This window comes from Ursus americanus, chromosome 20, assembly GCF_024610735.1.
Source record: "Ursus americanus isolate L20-20 chromosome 20, mUrsAme1.1.p, whole genome shotgun sequence".
Taxonomy (NCBI): Eukaryota; Metazoa; Chordata; class Mammalia; order Carnivora; family Ursidae; genus Ursus; species Ursus americanus.
In genome coordinates this window covers 14,208,092-14,223,933 of record NC_142146.1, presented here as the reverse complement: position 1 = coordinate 14,223,933, position 15,842 = coordinate 14,208,092, and the positions used below count along the sequence as shown (strand labels likewise).

Here is a 15,842-nt window from a genome sequence, read left to right as displayed (position 1 = left end):
ATACTACCTGCCAATGAGAAGCCATCCTCTCTGCCTCGTCCAATGGACTCATGTCTAAAGCAACCCCTCCCAGTTTCCTCCTTTCCTCTACATAAGCAAATTCCTCTCCTTTGTTCTCCAGACTTGCTTATGGTTTGCCATAGTTTGCATGTCCCGAATTGCAATTCGACTGCCAGTCCCAAATAACCCCATTTTGCTGGTAAAAAAACTGGCTGTTTGATTTTCAAAGTCAAAACCATGTAACTTTGCCATTCTTCCTGCTAAAAAGCCCATTGTATTCCCTGCCTCTTGACACTGAGGTTGGCCATGTGATTTGCTTTGGCCATTGGAATGCCGATAAGTATGATACAATCAGAACTCCAAAGTCGGCTGGCATAATGGGGCTTGCCTTCCTGGTCTTCTGGCATCTCCATCACAAGAACACACTCTGGCTCACCTGCTAATCCAAGGAAGATGCAAAGCATGCAGGGAGTAGATGCGGGACCCTCCACCAACCCCTACAGCCACCATAGTATGCAATAAAGCCACTCCAGCCCACTTGTAGATGTCTGGGAATAAATAATTGCTGTTCTAAGACACTGAGTTTTCAGACAGGTGTTGCACAGAGCACCCATACAGCTCACAGTCTGGAAAGAGAAAACAGTCTTAAATCTCTAAGGAGAGACTTCAGGATTTTGCAAGTGAAATGTGAACAGGAAGTATGAAGGAGAGAGACTCCAAAGCAGAGATCATAGTGGTCAAGCCTATAGTGGCCAAGCAGGTAAGAATAACCAAAACTCATACAGCATGTAGCACAGGCCAGGCACTGTTCTAAGTGTCTTACATATATCAATTCATTTAATCCTCATAACAGCTATTTGAACGACATACCATTTTATCTCCATTTTACTGGGATGAAAGTGAGGTACAGGGAGGTTCAGAAACTTGCCCCAGTCCCCTAGTTTATAAATGGTAGAGTCCAGGTTGTCTGGGAAAAACAGGAGGAAGTATGGGGAGTGTGGTTCTCTAGACAGGCGTCAACACGTTCAGTGGTTTGTCACCATGGGGGATTGAGAGCATTCTGATCCTTCAAGAGAAGCCAAAAATCCAGACTTTTTGACAAATCTCCCTATTTTTAAGTATTTTACATCTTTAAATGTTTCAATTTTTTTTTTAACACTGAGAAGATTAAGCCTATGCTTCAGGCTCAACAAATCACATTTAAAATTAAATCTGGCTGTGACCTGCTCATGGGCACTCGCTGATCCACGCTTAGCAGAAGAGTCTGGTTTGGTTGGCAAGTGTCTACCACCTGTATCTTCTTAAGGGCTTTTCTAATGTCTTGGAAAGCGGCTTCAAAAGCTTGTCTCTGATGTTACAATGAGACAAGTAACCATAGCACATCCACGTTACCTTTACCTCCGTGTCTTCGTTCCAGCCCCACATTGGCACAGACCTGCTTTTCAGGTCTTTAAAGTCACCATGATTTGGGCTTGGTGCTCCCTCTGCCTGCACCATTCTTCTCCCGTTTTTTCCCTGGGTCTTAGCTGAATGTCACTTCCTCCAGGGCTTCTGCGAATGCCCCTCAAGAACACTAGGGAAACCCCCTGAGTGCTCATGGAGCACCAGGTACCCACCCTTCCCCAAAAGTAGGTTCACTTGTATTTTATCAGCTTTGTCTTACTGGTCTGGGATCCCAGATGGCAGGCGTAGGACTGCTGGATCCTCATAATTCCTAACACATAGTAGGTACCGAGAAAATGGTCATTCGATGAAAGGAGAAATGCATAAAAGAAAGAATACATACAGACTTTGCAAATGTTATTTTCATCAAGTCTTTCTGTTACAGACGTACACACACACACACACACACACACACACACACACATACACATACAGGTAAGTACCTAGATAAAGCGAGTGCACGATTAACTCTTTCTTCAAGGCCTAATGTGCCCAGGGCCTTCCAAGTCATCCAGAACTTGAATGCATCCGGTCTCCTGCTGCATTGGATGGACTTGTCTCCTGTGTCGTAGCTGACGTCATAGAATTTATCCTGCTGGAAGAGGTAAGATGCCTTGGCAGAGTAGCATTTCTTAAGAAGGTCCTTTTGAAAAGAAAGAAAGAAAGAAAGAAAGAAAGAAAGAAAGAAAGAAAGAAAGAAAGAAAGAAAGAAAGAAAGAAAGAAAGAAAGGCTGTAAGACTCTCCATTTTTAGAATACACTTGATTTCAAAAACACACACTCACAAACAAAACCTGTAGGACGTTCTACTGCCTTGTGCCAAAGCACCTCCTCTCACTCTGACTGCCCTGCATGGGACGCAATACGTGTGTATTAATTTTGAGACACAGGTTACCTATGTTGTTTGGGAAAAAAAAAACAACAACAACAACACAACCCTCCGAGTTGAGAGTGCCAAGCACGTCTTCACAATCTCACCGATGAGTATTTGGAAGCTTGGAGGTGACCATGTCATCACCTGCACAATATCAAGGTGGGTCAATTTCTCAAGATGAAAAACAACCTGTCTCTAACTCTCTCAAGGCTCCCTATTGGGAAAAAAAATACCTAACATATTGTACATACTTTGTATAATTTCATAGGCAAAAAACTCGGCATTTATAGCTGCTCCTTTTTAAGTCCTATTCATATTGACAAGGCCAGAAGTGATAATAACCCAGGGATAAAAGCACTGAAGGCAGAGCCGTGGAAGAGCTCAGCGAGAACCAGCAAGTTATGACCTCCACAAACATCAGCTGCAACTCCAAAGGGTTTTTTGGGTTGGTTTGGCATGGGTTTTATTGGCACCCAAATTCAATTCGCATTTACTGACTGGTTACTTCTCTCTAAGCACTCGGTAACAATTTACCCTGTTTATTACCATTCTAGATTCTTCACCTTGACCTCAAATTTTTAGAGTTTAAACCCTGTTGCCTTCAGAGTCTTCTGGTATCTACAGAATGCCAGATTTCCCATCTCAAGTTATGCTTTCCCTTCAGCTTCTTTCCTGCCCATCCCATCGGACTCACTTCTTCCTTTCATATTTGGCTGCGTTTGCTGGCTTCGTTCCTGTGCTGCCCCTATTCAATATGCAGTCCTCATAGATTCTCTCTTTGTGTGGCCGAGCAAGTTCCTGAGGGCAGGAATCATTTCCTATTCATGTCCGGATCCATAGAGCTTAACACTGTGCTGGGCACAGAGGACCCTCCCTAAGCAATTAGGGTGATGATGCCATGTCCCATATTCCACACTTCCCTCACATTCCCTGACACGTAGTATGAACAGAAGAAACACAGATATATGAACTTCTCATTTGGCCCATCTTCTAAATCTTAATACGAACGGTTCAGTGCTGGTACAGGAAGCCACAGAGAAGCTCCCCAGTGGTCACAGAGGACCTAGAGAGCGATCTCTTCAGCACAGAGAAGGTATTCATTTGACTAATCAACTTGGTACATTCCAAACGAAAGCATGCATTGGCTGTCTTAATAGTAACATTGTCTTGTGTGGACACTAATCTGGATATACCATGTGCCATTACCAGAGAGCATGTTTGTATGCTATGTAAAAAATTACAGACCATCTACAATCAAGAACTCCAAAACACCACTCATCCAGGCTCCAAAATAAGTAGTATAAAAATAACAACTAAGGGGCGCCTGGGTGGCACAGCGGTTAAGCATCTGCCTTTGGCTCAGGGCGTGATCCCAGCGTTGTGGGATCGAGTCCCACATCAGGCTCCTCCGCTATGAGCCTGCTTCTTCCTCTCCCACTCCCCCCGCTTGTGTTCCCTCTCTCGCTGGCTGTCTCTATCTCTGTCAAATAAATAAATAAAATCTTTAAAAAATAATAATAACTAAAAGAATACTAGTAGGCCTTCAGTCTCACTCTGACGGATATCGTTGGTAGTAGACACAGGGGAAGAATAGATTGCTCCGATCTGAGCATTAAGGTATAAAGAGCCCCTTACTCTTTAATCTTTACTTTCATCCTAGCAGCAATCCTCAGCTCTGATCACAGCTGCCACCACTGCATCTCCCTACCCTCAAAGGTCAGACAATTTGGTTATTGTTTCCATAGCAACTGCAGCCTGGCCATATATTACAACATTAAAGGCCACTGCATACATTTTAAGGACAAAGCACGCACACACACACTCTTGTACTTGCATCATGACTATAAATTTACTTTTATCAACCATGAAAGACTCAAAAAAAAAAAAAAATCCCCGAAGCAGATGAACTTTGGACATGTCTTGGGCAAGTTTCAGTGCCTCACGCTAGTGATTGAAAGGGAGAGGAAGCCCATCCATTATCAGGAGACAAATTGCATCATCATAGGCAAATGGAGAAGAGAAGAGCCAAAAAAGCATAGAGCGGAATGAGTGATTGTCCTGCAGTCATGACACCATTAATTTCACTACACTGAAAAATCCTCCTGCCTTGGGAAGGTTTCATAAAGAACAACCAGAGGCTTGGGATTTACTTTATCGAAAATAAATGAAAACTTTCGTCACCAAGTTCCTGCTTTGCATTTGAGTTTATACCCTTGTATTAAAATGGATGAGCTGTCTTTAGTTTTAAGATACGCTTCTACTGAGAGAAGATGTTCAGATCTCCAGAGAAAAGAACATTTTGGAATAAGTAGAGTAAAAGTTAATGTTTTTGAAAACAATTCGTCATTATTGTACCATCAGAGAGAAGAACCCTGTTTATCTTGCTCCATCTTTATAATCTTAATGCTAGCGGGACAATAAATACTGGTTATAGGATTTCCAGAGACATGGATGCAATGAGAATACCAATTGCTTTATATTGTGATATCATCTCAAATGGTTCTCAGGAATTAGTAGATATCATACCAGTGCTCACACAGTGGCAAGTGAAAGAAAAGCAATCAAAGTAGCTTAAGCAAAAAGGGGAATTTCTTATAGGCTCATAGAGTTACAACTCCAGTCATAGATCATCTTCAGGCACAGGTGGACCCAGGATCAAATCTGGACTCTGTCTTTTTCCTCTTGTTCCCTTTCGTATTGGCCTCCACCCCAAGCAGAAAGCTGGTCAGAAGCCTGGGAACTGGGGCTTTCCAGTGGGACCTGGGAGCCCCCAGGGCAGCCTGTTTGGAGAGAGAAGGGGAATGGAGCCTCTGCTGGTGACGTCTCTGAAGCAGACAGGGCCTCTTGGACTCCCAATCTCAATCTCTTGTCTGAACGTCCTGTTGCCCGAACTTAAAACAGAGCCAACTGGCAAGGGAGCCTAGGAAATATGGTTTGCGGGAGTTGGGCCCCTTTCAGAGCCAAGCAGAGGAAGGTTGGAGAACGAATTACATGGTCAAGAGAAACAAGCAAATGGCAACCACACTGCATGAGTACAGAAACCACAACTTTCCTTTTCACTGTTGTGTTCACAGCGCCTAACCTAGTACGTAATAGTAATGACCAGAGTGAGCATTAATGAAGTTCTTACTGTGTGCCAGGCACTGGATATGCGTAAACTCATTTAAATCTCAGAACAGCCCAATGAGGTACGTTCTGTTATTTTTGTCAAGGCCATCGTACATGTGACAAAACTCCAATATGGCGAGATTCAGTTAATTACCCAAGATCGTGTAACTACTAGGTGGTGGGGCTGGGTTTCAAACCAAGGCTGCTGAGATGAAGGGTCTGAACTCTGTATCCATGACACTTTAGTCTTTCTACAACACATGCTTAAATACACGTGGCTACGCACGCTTAAGTACACGTGGCTGAGAGTGCTCCAGACCCGCTCATTAAGAGTCCTCGGAGAGCCGGGTGAAATGGAAGATGGCCCATCAAGAACACAGGGAACTGGAGATCAAAACAACTCCAGTCCTGTTGCAGACCCTTAGTCTGTTCCCATAAACATGACTTCTGTCCTACCAGTGGTGGCATCTTGTCTATAAAGCATTTTGATATTTTTCTAAATATTTGTGATTTTGGTGAGATTTAGGGGCAACATTGCAAATACATAATGAGCCAGTAGGTTACATATTTTTCTTGTCATGATGAGTCAAGGTTTCGGGGGTTTTGTTGGTGGTGGTTTTTGTTTGTTTGTTTGTTTGTTTTCATTTACACAGGCTAGATCAAATTCTGCTGTCTCTTTCCCAGGAGTTACTGACTACATGGGCCTCCTCTAAGTCATCACTCCTTGCAATCATGTTTTTCAGCTTAGCAAAAGAAAGCTACCCCAAATTCTTCCCATATGGCTCTTTCCATAGTCTGTCTCATATCATCATTATTTACATGCAAGACATTGTCTAAACGTCTTAGGAAATTGGTGAACTAATCATCTTTGTACTAAGTAATTCATTACTAAATTATGTACCGAGGACCTATTATATAACAAGCACTATGAGAAGCCTGGGCATACAACCCCATCAAGGTACTAAGTATCTTGGCTAACATTTGTTGACTGAATGCACAAAACTAAATTTAGGCTATCAACAGCAGAAAGGCTTTGTAATCTAAAATGTAAAAGTCAATTTAAAAAAAACGATCATACCTTCTGATCTTGGCTTTATTGATTGATTGAATTAACACTTGAGAGGCTTAGTATATGCCAAAAGCTCTGCTTGGCACTGGCATGTAATGCTAAGTAAGAAAATCACTATCCCTAAGAAGTTTAAGACGGATATAAGGATAGAAAAACAGGCAGTTACAGAACGGTGCTAGACGAGGGATAAGAACGAAGTCTACGGAGCACAAAGAAGGGTCAACTTTCACTGACTTGGAGACATTAGGTAGGGCTCTTTGGGAGAAGAAATATGTCAGAGAGAGCAGAAAGATGGGGAGCAGCTGGGGAGCAGAGAAGATGGAATGAATTCAGTATGCCTGGAGCTCATTAACGGGCAAGGGCAGAGCTAGGAAGACTGGGAAGGTAGAGTGGGCAGGTCACCACAGTCTTAAGCGCCACAGTAAGAATGACTGATCAGAGAATTTTCACAGGCTTGTAAGATACTTCAACTTAAACTTCATTATTGATCCGGCAGTATAAAGTGAGAATCAGCAGATGTGGTGTCCACTTTTGATTCAGTCCCCTGGTGTCAGAGCTCAAAGCAAGTCACTTAACATCTCGGGCTTCATTTTTCTTATCAACGTCATGGAGATAGTTCTTGTTCTGCCCATCTTACAGGAACACTGTGAAAATCTAATGAAATAACGTCACCCGGGAACACCTCTCACTCTTTGGCCAAAATCCCGCTCATCACTCCCTTCCTCCTACATATCCCCACGCCCCCAATCCTCCCGGCTGTCACCACCCATTCTTCCTTTGATTTACTTCTCTCCCCCAAGCAAGCCGAAGAACAGCATGCGAGCTCAAGACATCCTCGCTGTTTATGAAATGAGCACATTCTACCTTTCACGCACCTCCCCTTTTTAATGGTATGTGTCTGCCAGTAGCTAGAGCAGACCAAGTTAACAGATGATGTTAAGGCTATCACAAGATATCTTAGAGTAATAGGAAGAATGCTCCAGTCCTCCAAAGGGAGGTAAGCCTGACCTTGCCTAAGCTCTCACACTTGATGGCTTTCCTTGATGCTGTGGATCTAAAGGGTTGGGGTCGGGGAAAAGGAAGGAAGGGGAAAAGAATAACATACGGATACCGTTTCAAGCCTTAAAGTACAGGTCAGCCCCAGTTATCTGTTTATATCGGTGTGTGTGAAACCTGTGGAACCCAGACCATTCAGTTTCTCCTCCAAAGCACTGAGGTCTTGCCCTAGCGCACCGCCTTCAGGAATTTTTGACATTTTTGTCTAAATAGCTCTTGATCTACAAAGTAGGAAAGGGAGAAGATAACCCTTCCTCTTCACTTCTTTCAAGGCAATGTCTATCCACGACTTCTGACTTTCTTTGTTTTTTCTTCAGTCCCACATATGTTCCCTTTCTGACTTTCGAAGGTATAGAACGTTTTGCAAATCCTTATGGGAGGAATGAGATCTCATCGAGATCACCTGCAACAGGAAAATCTTGGCATTGGCCTTCACCGGAGCCCTGACTCTGTCCCTCTGGGTACCTTCCACCTGATTCCCCTAGTCTCGTGCAGTTTCTGACTGACGGTGGAGTATGGGTTTCATACACTCAACTCTGCTGTAAGATCCGCTCATTGTAGGGACTTGGCCTTGAACTTTAATCAGCGAGGCCTCAACTTCCTGGGCTTCTGCACACACTATTTCCGCATGTCACACCAGTCACGTTTATCTATAATCCAAAGCAGTACCGCTTCGTTTGCAGAGTCTTTGGGTAGACATCTTTCACTTTTCTCATGGTCCCTCTCTTTTGGACTGATTTATTTAATTCATTTTCCTTTCTGTTGCATGAAGCTTTTTCACTGGCTGTCAGAGCAGAAAATTGTCAAAAATCATCTGGTGTTACATCCCGCTTGAGAGAAAGCTTATTATTTTTAATGAACGGCCACAGTTTTGTTTTTTTTCCAAACTCCCCACCAGATCAGAGTTATTTGCCTTTTCCTTTGCCATCTGAAGGCGAGTTTCAGACACGTTGTGCTTCACTGGCCACCTCAGTATCTACAGAAGGTTCACATCCAAACTTAGAGGCTTCTGTTAGCAACTCTGACACATTTTTTGATCAATTGATTCAGCCCTCCTTCTTAGCTCATTGAAGCATTTTCCAGACATTAGTATCGCCCCTACATCAACCCTTGCCTAGGTCTTCAGTGAATTCTCCAATTCTCACTCCCCTCTGTCAAATATATTTTCTAGAAGATGTTAGGTATGGAAGTTTGCTCACATTTAAGATGCTTGTGGGGGCACCTGGGTGGCTCAGTCGTTAAGCGTCTGCCTTCGGCTCAGGGCGTGATCCTGGAGTCCTGGGATCGAGCCCCACATCAGGCTCCTCTGCTGGGAGCCTGCCTCTTCCTCTCCCACTCCCCCTGTCTGTGTTCCCTCTTTCGCTGGCTGTCTCTTTCTCCGTCAAATAAATAAATAAAATCTTTAAATTTTTTTTAAAAAAATAAGATGCTTGTACTTGAATTCTAGAAGAATTGGTGAACAACCTCCTCTCTTCTGCCATGTGGTGAAACATTTGAGCCTGTTGTCCCGCTGACCACAAAGAGGGAGGAGTGGTCCCCAGTCCCAGGGGTGGGGCCAGTGAGGCCAGAAACTCCCCAGTTTTCTTGATAGTGTTTCTACATTTCCATCCTGTGAACCATTAAAAGATCGGCAGGGCCTAATCACTTAGACAACATCTGAGAAAACCACTCATTATCCTGGAATATCTGGGCACTTAGTGTTAATACCAAAACTCCACTTCTTCCAGAAAGCCTCCTAGAAGATTCCAGAAAGTTTTGTTAAAGGGCTAGGCCTACAGGTCTGACGGGAATTTTCAGAGAACTGATAGAGTACTTTAGTGCCAGCCTGGAGATCCTGTATTTGCTAACGAAGTGTAACTCTCCCATAAATATCCCTACCTAAGGGTCAGAATGAGCCGATTTAAAAACGAGGAGACTGAGCTAAAAGATTTTTTTTTAAGAAATACAACTTCATAATTTTAAGCAGCGAGGGTGACTACGGGAGAGCAGAAAACGGGCTCAGTGTCTTCGAGAATGTGTAAGTGCTTCTATAAATAGGTAAGAAACATTTGATAGTGCAGAGATCACTTGGCAACACCTCGGCATGCCCTACAAGCATTTAAAAATAGTGCAATTGGGCTTCTCTCTTAGGCCAGATGAAGATTTCCTGATTTTCCCTGGGCAGCTATCAACATACTTTCTCTGTTAAAGATAATCTAAAGCAGTGTTTTTCGAACTTTGAATACAGCCCACAGTAAGAAATTCGTTTTAAATAGTGACGGTATCCACCCTAATATACATGAAACGAAGCAGGAATTTCATGGACTCGTACCCATCATTACCACATGAACAGCACACTGATATTTGCTATTCTATTCTGACTATATTTTAAAAAGGAAAATAAACCGAGGTGACTTACAATCAACTATATAACTCAAAACCAATTAGTATGGCGGTTCTCAAGCCTAGCTAATCTTAGGATTATGTGAAGAGGTTTTTTGGGTTTTTTGTTGTTGTTGTTGTTGTTGTTGTTTGTTGTTTTGTTTTTAATTATCAATTTAAAGTGTCTTGACTCCAGATCAAAAATCAGAATCTTTGGTGTGGGTAAGGGCAATGACATATTTTTTTCAGCTTCTCAGATGGTCCTAATATGCAGCCAGGATTGAAAACCATTGTTCTGATGGGTCTTGAGCTTATGTTGAAAATTCTTGATCTGGAAGTTTCAGTCAACAGTACACTTATAATGAGTTCAGAGAACCCCGAAGTGTTTTTACAAGGGCATAGAAATCCAGGTGATCATCTGATTACTTTGTGAGCCATTTGTGCCCATTATCAAAGTTTTATTTCTGTGTGAATACAAGTGAAGAGTAACTTTATTCTAGGCACTTAAATAAAGAAAATATGGGTTGATGTGAATAATGCTGGACTCTTAATCAAGGAGGGGGAGGTACATATTCCAAGATATGAAACATATGTCCACGGATTGTAGCTTGAATGGGATGTGCAAAACCATACCCCCACAACCTTAATCTATTCAACTTTTTGATTTGCTATGCTTTTGTGATATGGAGCAGAGAACTATTGGAGGTGGTTAATCATATCAACATGGCTGTATGGAAATTTTGCTTAATCATATCAACATGGCTGTATGGAAATTTTGCTTAATCATATCAACATGGCTGTATGGAAATTTTGCTTAATCATATCAACATGGCTGTATGGAAATTTTGCTCACTCAGCTCTGGTAGGAAGACCTGTGATCCTTGCTCTTCTTCCATACTTCCAGCTATGAGTTTCTGTGATTCTCTCTGCTATATATTTACTTATGCCTTGCTTTGTTGCCAAAGAGATTTGGCACAATAGGGTAGGATAAGGAGAAAAAAGGAAGAAGGTGAGAAAAGTGAGATGAGGGAGGTGGGCTAGGGAAAGGAGGAGGAGGGATGAGATCAAGGCCAGGGAAAGGCCATGGGGAAACACAGTGCAACTGGAGTGATATTTGTTCACAGAAGTCGGGCTGGAAGGAGGGTGAAGGGCATAGGCTATTTGCCAGTTTCTTGGCACACCTGGGAATGTGCGCACAGCAAAAGCATCCAGTAGTCATTCGCTGCTTCTGCGCTCTGAGTATTTACTATAACTGTCAAGTACCTCACTTTGCTCCATCATATCACATTTTCATTCATCTGTAAATTGAGGATAATGACACTGCAAGGCAGCCCACCTCCTGGGGGTAAGTATTTGTGCCGTAACGTTTAAGCGACACGTCTGGAAAAAGACATGTATTAACACAAGACTTACTGCTTCAGTCTAGATGGCTTACTTGCATCTCTCCAAAATAGGTGGACAGGTACGTATAGAAATGGTGTCCTTTATCTTGGACAAAATGGACACAAAGCAAGAGTGTTTCCCTGGACTGAGGCTAGAAAAGTGATTCCACACCAGGAGCACGATATTTAACAAAATCAACCAAGGTCTCCTGCTGATTGTGATGCCGTGAACGAGGACCTGGTTCCTTCTCAAATGGAATTTTACGCGTTCAGCAGCAAGGCCGCCGGCTTACATTTCTTGGAGTTGGAACATCCTCTAGAGGCCTGGCCTCCAAGGCCTGGAGTACAGGTAAGAGATTGATTTTATACAGGGAAAAATGCTGTGCAGCATGGCAATTTCTGAAACGCAAGTTCCCTGCTCTTCATTGCATAAATCCCATTAAAGAGTTGATGGAAATCATTGATAATTACCATGACCATGGCAATCCTACTTAAAACTGGCCTTAAATAATAGTTTCAAATGAATCAGGAAATACTTGGTAAAACCCTCGAATAGGACCTGAGGTGTAGTGGACAAAAGCATTTTTTTTCCCCAAAGACTCGTGATAAAATATGGAAGTGTGCTAAAATGACAAAGAATTTTTCCACTAAACAAATAGACGTTTGTCCAGATGGAAGAATCCATGCGTTCACCTGTAGCTCACTCCTCAATTTGGACATAACAAGGGAAAAAATTGTGTTCGCTAAGTGTCCACTATACGGCTGGCAACACACTGCACACTTCGGAACATTGTCCCATTTACAGGCATAGTAGTTCTTCACTATAAAAAGTGTCTTCATTTTACAGTTAAGTTTCGGAAAAGTTAAGCAATTTGTCAATGGCATGCAGGGTATTCCCAAACAAAGGCAGAATTTGAACATAGGTCTTATTGGGCTTCAAGGTCCATGAGTGGATTTTCCCACTGACCAATCATATTTAATCCTAGAATTTCCTAGTTCCAACTGTGGTCTCTGACACTGAGGAAGGCAAAGCCCTCTCCTGTGGGTGTTCTGAAATAGACACGGACAAACAATTTCTGTAAAGGACCAGAGAGTAAGTATTCTCAGCTTCCTTAGTCATACGGTCTCTGTCCACACCTGCTTAGCTCTGTGGTTGTTGCACGGAGGCAGCCATATAAGATGCGGAATGAATGGGTATGGTGGGCCAATAAAACTTTATTTATAAAAACAAGTGTCAAGCTGGATTTAGTCTAGGTGCCATAATTTTCAGACCCTTGTTTTAAGACATACCCAATGAGGACACATACTAAATAAGACAATCATTTCCAAATCCGTAGAGGTAAGAAAAGTTAAACATTTTTATGAAGACTCCGACCCATTGTCTTTCATTTTCATTGAGGCAAGTTTTTAATCCCTTTTACAACAATCAGTAAATATGTTGCTCAAAAAAAAAAAAAGAATATTTAATTTAAAATAAATTAGAATACAATTATCACAGTTTATTTTTCTTTTTGGTTTGGAGAAATATTTTATGCAGTTTCCACAGGGAATGGCATTTGACTCTACAGACGCATACCAGCTTATAATTTCTAATTTCCTTTGTTTCCCTAACACCCCAAGAAGAAAAGAGAAGTATTCTGTGATAAAATTGGTTGAGTCTGGATTTGTTTCCTGTTTTCTTTTAAGATTGTATTTTGAAAACAGTGGAAGGTCCCTTAAAAAGTTAAAAATGGAGCTACCCTATGATCCAGCAATTGCACTACTGGGTATTTACCCCAGAGATACAGACGTAGTGAAGAGAAGGGCCATACGCACCCCAATGTTCATAGCAGCATTGTCTACAATAGCTAAATCGTGTAAAGAGCCGAGATGCCCTTCAACAGATGAATGGATTAAGATGTGGTCCACATATACAATGGAATATTACTCAGCCATCAGAAAGAACAGTTACCCAACATTTGCAGCAACATGGACGGGACTGGAGGAGATTATGCTAAGTGAAGTAAGTCAAGCAGAGAAAGACAATTATCATATGGTTTCACTCATTTATGGAACATAAGAAATAGCTGGAAGATCGGTAGGAGAAGGAAGGGAAGAAGGAAGGGGGTGTAAACAGAAGGGGGAATGAACCACGAGAGACAATGGACTCTGGGAAACAGACTGAGGGCTTCAGAGGGGAGGGGGTGGGGGATTGGGATAGGCCAGTGATGGGTATTAAGGAGGGCACACATTGCATGGTGCACTGGGTGTTATATGCAAATAATGAATCATGGAACACTACATCAAAAACTAATGATGTACTGTATGGTGACTAACATAATATAATAAAAAATTATTATTAAAGAAAAAGATTGTATTTTGACATTTATGATAGGTCTTTGCTGAAATAATGCTGCAGGAAGAGCTATGAATATCAAAGTGGAAGCTCATATGCAAACAGCAAGGAGAAGCTACCATTGATCAAAAAGCAAGGAAGGAGGGAGGGATGGAAGACAGAGAGAAGGACTCTCCAGTGGGTCAGAAGCAGGGAGATGAGACAACTTCTAGGATTCTCTGGCTCAACTGGTCTCTAGGAATGAGAACTGTATTTTCTAAACCAAACCCTTGTTTGCTGAACTGCAAGAGTCTTGAAGGGAACTATTGGACCAGGGTATTTAGAACAGCCTTGACTGCAAATCCTAGGGAACGGGTCTCTATCTACAGAATTATAGGGTGGAAAAAAAATGAGAAAAACCTACACGCCAGGTCTGGGCACCAAATAGAGGTAGGAAGAGATTTGCAGGTCAATCTAACCAGCCTGGCTGGGTATGCGAAAAGTGTTAGAATAAGCAAAATCATTAGCAATAGTATTTCACTTTGTATTCATTCTAAGAGGATTAAACACTCAAATCGTATCCTCCCAAATCAATATTTTCTATTTCTGTACCTCATTGTGGCTTTAGAATTTAGTTTCAGGTAGGATATGAGGTTGATCCATTACCTGTCATTTCGATTTAGGGACATAGAAGCTGTGTGATTAAAGTCATGGAAACCTCACTGGTCGTGAATCCCAGGGCCATCCCTTACCAGCCTGGGAGCCTTGGGCATGTTATTTATGCTTTCTGTACTGTTTCCTCCTCTGACCAATGGTCAGAATGATAGTCCCTACCTCATTGGATTGATATGGGGATGAAATGGGTTAGTAAATTGATCCCCTCATCTATCGGTCCATCACACTCACCCAAGACTGTATTGGGCATGAGAACAGTTAAGGAGCCTCTCGTTAGGTATGGGCGACAGGCTAACGGTTCATTAGATCACAGAGGACTTTGCAATACGTGCTGCACAAGTGCTTGGATAGAGAAGAGACCTGTGAAGTAGCCAGGAAAGCCAGAAGCCTCCCTGGGAAAGTCAATGCTCGGGCAGGACACTGTGAGAGAAGAAACAGGACTCAGGGTGGCATAGAAGTGTCTGCTTCCCACACAGAGAGAACCACTTGCCTGCCAGAAAAATGAATGTGTTCTTAACATGATGTCCAAAGCCCTCCAAACCTGAGATCGTTCCCTAGCTCCCTCTCTCAGCACGTCCCTCCCCAGGCCCAGATGCCTGGCCCACGTCACTGCCTGCACATTGCCTGGCTCTACCCCAGACCACAAATTCTCCATTTCCAACTGTTCAGGGAATAACGGTGCTATAGAGCATCACGGGGTGAAGGCTTCACCCCTGCCCCTGCCCCATATGCTGTCACAGCCCTCCAACCTCACAGCGCTCGGTGTACCCTCTAGAAAGACACTGTTGGCCGGCAGGGACTGTGCCCTACATCCACAATGACCGAAAATGAACCACGGCTATGTTCCTTCTCTCCTGCTTCTCAAAATCCGTAAAATTGGCACAATGACAACGAGAGACAATATGTCTTCCCTATGAGCTCATCTAGCCTGGCACTGACGAATGTCATTTTTGATTCTAGACAATTATGATAAACGCCTTGCATATGAGGCGTGAGCTTTCTGAAGAATGCCTGAAGCACCAGAGGCATTGGGGAGGGGGGAAGCCCACATAGGGAAAGCTCAACCCCATGGGTTCACATGAATTCATTGTTGAACTGTAAAACCAATATCAGGCTCTAGAGTGCATGTAAGACTCACGGCTCCATGAAATTAACCTCACCACCAATCACGAGTGAGTCATTTCCCCAGTCACAATCTTGTGAAATGAAGGAAACAGATAAAGAACTCCACTCCCCTGGAGATTTTCCTCTTGGATTTCAACTGAACCCCTTCAGTGAAGGGGGCCCTATAACTTTCATAATTGGGAAATAAAACCTCTTAGAGAGACTAACCTTCTAATGCTTGCCGTGACTACCTCACAGGCAGAAAACAATCTTTTCCTTGTTATATATAAATTCCCGGTTCTCACTAGCTCTGGAAAAAGCTATGTATTTCATTGCATTTCACCACATCTCTTGCAAGTTGGGTACTGAAAGGGCACAGAGATTCTGACAGCACTCTAAATGAATGCATCGGTATTTCTGTAACTGGATGTCGAGGGTTTAATCCACACTATGGTGC

At 42.7% G+C, this 15,842-nt stretch overlaps 1 protein-coding gene across 4 annotated transcripts in view; it reads right to left on the bottom strand.

Annotated features, from left to right (window-relative positions):
* GADL1 (GAD like acidic amino acid decarboxylase 1) overlaps nt 1-15,842 on the bottom strand; it is a 162,403-nt gene that overhangs the window by 69,557 nt on the left and 77,004 nt on the right. For all 4 annotated transcript variants that reach the window (XM_087870141.1, XM_087870140.1, XM_087870142.1 and 1 more), the window contains one exon: nt 1,887-2,086. In XM_087870141.1, the coding sequence (XP_087726267.1) occupies nt 1,887-2,086 (200 nt within the window). The remainder of the gene's footprint in view (nt 1-1,886; nt 2,087-15,842) is intronic.